Raw genomic sequence first — 3,525 nt, forward strand, 5'->3', positions numbered from 1 at the left:
TCCCATGGTGGTAGCTGCGGTCTGAAGTCGTCGATGAAGCAACGCCTTCTTTCTACACGAGTAGTAGATGGCGGTGTCATCGGCGAAGAGCGCCAGATGGGTCTCCGGAGACCGGGGTATATCATTGATATACAAACTAAATAGTAACGGGGAGAGGGCGGAGCCTTGCGGGACTCCGGCTGTGACGTGACGGGGCCGGGAACGCGTTCCCTCGACTCGATATCGGAACGAACGGTTCGACAAGTAGTCTCGTATGATGAGCACGAGTCTGTCTGGCACTCCCATGTTATACAGTTTGTATATCAAACCGTTGTGCCAGACTTTGTCGAACGCCTTCGCTATATCGAAGAAGAGGGCTCCTGTCGGAATGGTTTCCTACTTCAGTGGAGTGACCGGTATAAGAATAACGTCAATTTGACAAGCAGCAACCAATCAAAGTCTACACTATAAATGACGTCACGTGCAAATAATTTTTCAAATATAATACTTAATCTATGTAATATTTTATCAGTTAACACGTACTTAAATAAGTAGGTATCTAATAGTTTAATTAATATTATGTAGGTACCTAGATAAGTGTATTTAAGTATAATATGAGTGACTTGAAGAAATCCATGTTATTAAAGTAGTTTTAAAGAGATTTGGTAGTGTTATTCACCTGTATTAGGTACATAACGTAACACAGCAGTTATAAAAATTTCATCCTTCATTAATATGAGTGCTCTGTCTTTCATTAAGTCGACTAAAGGCAAAGTTTTGCTTGGCACAGTGGTCGTGCTTCATGCTTCTATTTACTTCGCTAAACCGTCATTTTTCAAGGCCGAGGACAAAGTTAAAAACCAAGTGTCACCGCCTAAATACTTGCCAGAGAAATAACAAATAACAACCTTCAGTTGTATTGAAACGAGAGACCCGGAAGTCGGTCATCCGGAACGTCACGAAATTCATGTTTTATAGAAGTATTTTAACGACCACCTCAGGTCTGTTTCGTGGTGGTATTGCTATTGTAAGGAACATGAGTGCAAAAGGACGATATCAAATATACGTGACGAGGTCTGATATGCCAGAGAGTGGAGTACAACTTCTAAAAGATCAGTAAGTGTCAATTTAACGTGTAAGCTGTGTGACTGTTAATTAATTTAACTTGAAATCTTTAACTTCTAGGTTATTACATTATGTTAATGAGAACTTTGAGATTTTATTTCAGTTTGCATAATGATTTTACTGGTGGTTTAAGTGCGTAATTATTTTTATTAAACATGTAATTCATTCATTTAACCAAATACATTAGTTATCGTTTTATTTTCACAAGTTTTTCATCTTAAGTATTTTATTTCAATAATAAAAAACCTAATTTATGAAAAATAATTTAATGGTAGGCAGCGGCTTGGCTCTGCCCCTGGCATTGCTGAAGTCCATGGGCAACGGTAACCACCCACCACCAGGTGGGTCATATGCTCATCTACCTACAAGGGCAAGAAAATAATAGTAATTTAATACCTAATCAAATATAGACAGAAATTAGAAAATAGAGAGTACCAAAATCTTTCAGTAGGCTTAGACTCAACTAACTATGACAACAAGTTATATGAAATAGGTTTTTGCTTTCAGTATAAGCTTTTAACATTGTTATGAAATAATGAGTAAACTTCATCAAATTTATAATACCAAATGTGTTCCAGATGTGATGTTAATCTATGGAATCAACCTTCTCCAGTGCCGAGAGCTGAATTATTGAAAGAAGTTGCTGGTGTTAATGGTATCTACTGTTCTTTAACTGATAAGATTGACACAGAGCTATTAGACGCAGCAGGACCTAGTTTGAAGGTTGTGGCTACTATTTCTGTGGGCCATGATCATATTGACGTGGCAGAGTGCAAGAAAAGGGGTGTCCGTATTGGGTACACTCCGGATGTTTTGACTGATGCTACTGCTGAATTAACTGTAAGTCTTATTTACAAAGTATACATCTTCTAATATTGAAGCTTTCTTGCATGTTAAGTATTTACCATGCCATAGCCATTATCTTCTTCAGAATTTTATCCATACAACATTATCTGTTAGGGTTTTCACCTGCATTATATTTGTGATTCAGAAAGAATGAAACACATTATCATTTTTCTAAGATGAACACTTGCTATTGTCACTCCATTTCGCTTCACGTAACTTTGTGGCATATTTACTATAGTAGATAAACACATTAACAGATACAGATAAATAGATTTTTCTGGTTATGTTATTTACCATTGTAAAAAGTTTCTTAAGTTAATCCAGGCTAGAAGCCACCTTTGTGCAAATCAATATTAATATAGATAATGCTCTTTGATGGTCTTATAACATGCTTACAAAGACTTGATAAGGCATTATGAATAAAACCAAATATATTGATTATTTACATTTTGAAAATCAGTGAGAGTTGTATTCTGTTTCAGCTAGCCCTGCTCTTGGCTACATCACGTCGAGTTCCTGAAGCTATACATGAAGCCAAAACCGGTGGTTGGGTTTCATGGGCACCCACTTGGATGACAGGACCTGGACTGGCCGGTGCCACTGTTGGAATTGTTGGATTTGGTAGAATAGGTCAGGCGGTAGCACGAAGGGTGAAAGCATTCAACACAGAAAGAATCATTTATTTTAATCGCAGTCATAGACCTGAAGAGAAGGAAACTGGTGCTGTCAAAGTCAGTTTCGATGAACTCCTCACCCAAAGCGACTTTGTGATTTGTTGTGCAGCACTAGTTCCTGAAACCAAAGAGATATTCAACAAGGAAGCGTTTGAAAAGATGAAGGATGCAGCCATTTTTGTAAATACAAGTCGTGGTGGAACTGTTGATCAAGATGCTTTGATTGAAGCACTGAAAACCAATAAGATCAGGGCAGCTGGTTTGGATGTGACATCTCCTGAACCACTACCTTTGGATAATCCATTGTTCAAGCTGAGCAATTGTGTGGTTCTACCTCATATAGGAAGTGCTACGATTGAAGCTAGGAACACCATGAGTGAACTAACAGCAAGGAATATACTAGCTGCCCTTCACGGTACTGACATGCCGGCTGAGTTGAAGTGAAACTTTGACTCTTATTTTAAAATTCATGTATAAGAATGAGTATTTGCTATGCATTTTGTCAAATTAGTAACCATGAATAAAATTCATGAAAATTATTTCCCATTATTATCTTTGGTTTCCAATGTCGCTTTGTCACTATAACATTTGTAAATAGAACTCAGTGATGATAGATTGTATCCTGAAGGCTAAACTGGCAGGTGGCATACAAAGTGGCAGTTTGTTCCGGTTTGTACAGCCATTAAACAGCATAATTCCTCTTTTTTTTAAGTGCTAGATGGGTGGACGAGCTCACAGTCCACCTGGTGTTAAGTGGTTACTGGAGTCCATAGACAACTACGACGTAAATGCGCTACCCACCTTGAGATATAAGTTCTAAGGTCTCAAGTATAGTTACAATGGCTGCCCCATCCTTCAAACCGAAACGCGTTACTGCTTCACGACAGAAATAGGCAGGGCG

At 38.2% G+C, this 3,525-nt stretch overlaps 1 protein-coding gene across 1 annotated transcript; it reads left to right on the plus strand.

Moving 5' to 3' along the window:
* Positions 1 to 420: 420 nt before the first annotated feature.
* LOC114242344 (glyoxylate reductase/hydroxypyruvate reductase) lies at positions 421 to 3,163 on the plus strand. Its single transcript, XM_028173467.2, has 3 exons — positions 421 to 1,095; positions 1,683 to 1,944; positions 2,433 to 3,163. Exons 1-3 carry the CDS (start codon positions 947 to 949, stop codon positions 3,066 to 3,068), a joined length of 1,047 nt encoding a protein of 348 aa, XP_028029268.2. The 5' UTR covers positions 421 to 946; the 3' UTR covers positions 3,069 to 3,163.
* Positions 3,164 to 3,525: the final 362 nt, after the last annotated feature.

The sequence above is a fragment of the Bombyx mandarina genome, chromosome 03, assembly GCF_030267445.1.
Source record: "Bombyx mandarina strain Sakado chromosome 03, ASM3026744v2".
In the NCBI taxonomy this organism is placed as follows: Eukaryota; Metazoa; Arthropoda; class Insecta; order Lepidoptera; family Bombycidae; genus Bombyx; species Bombyx mandarina.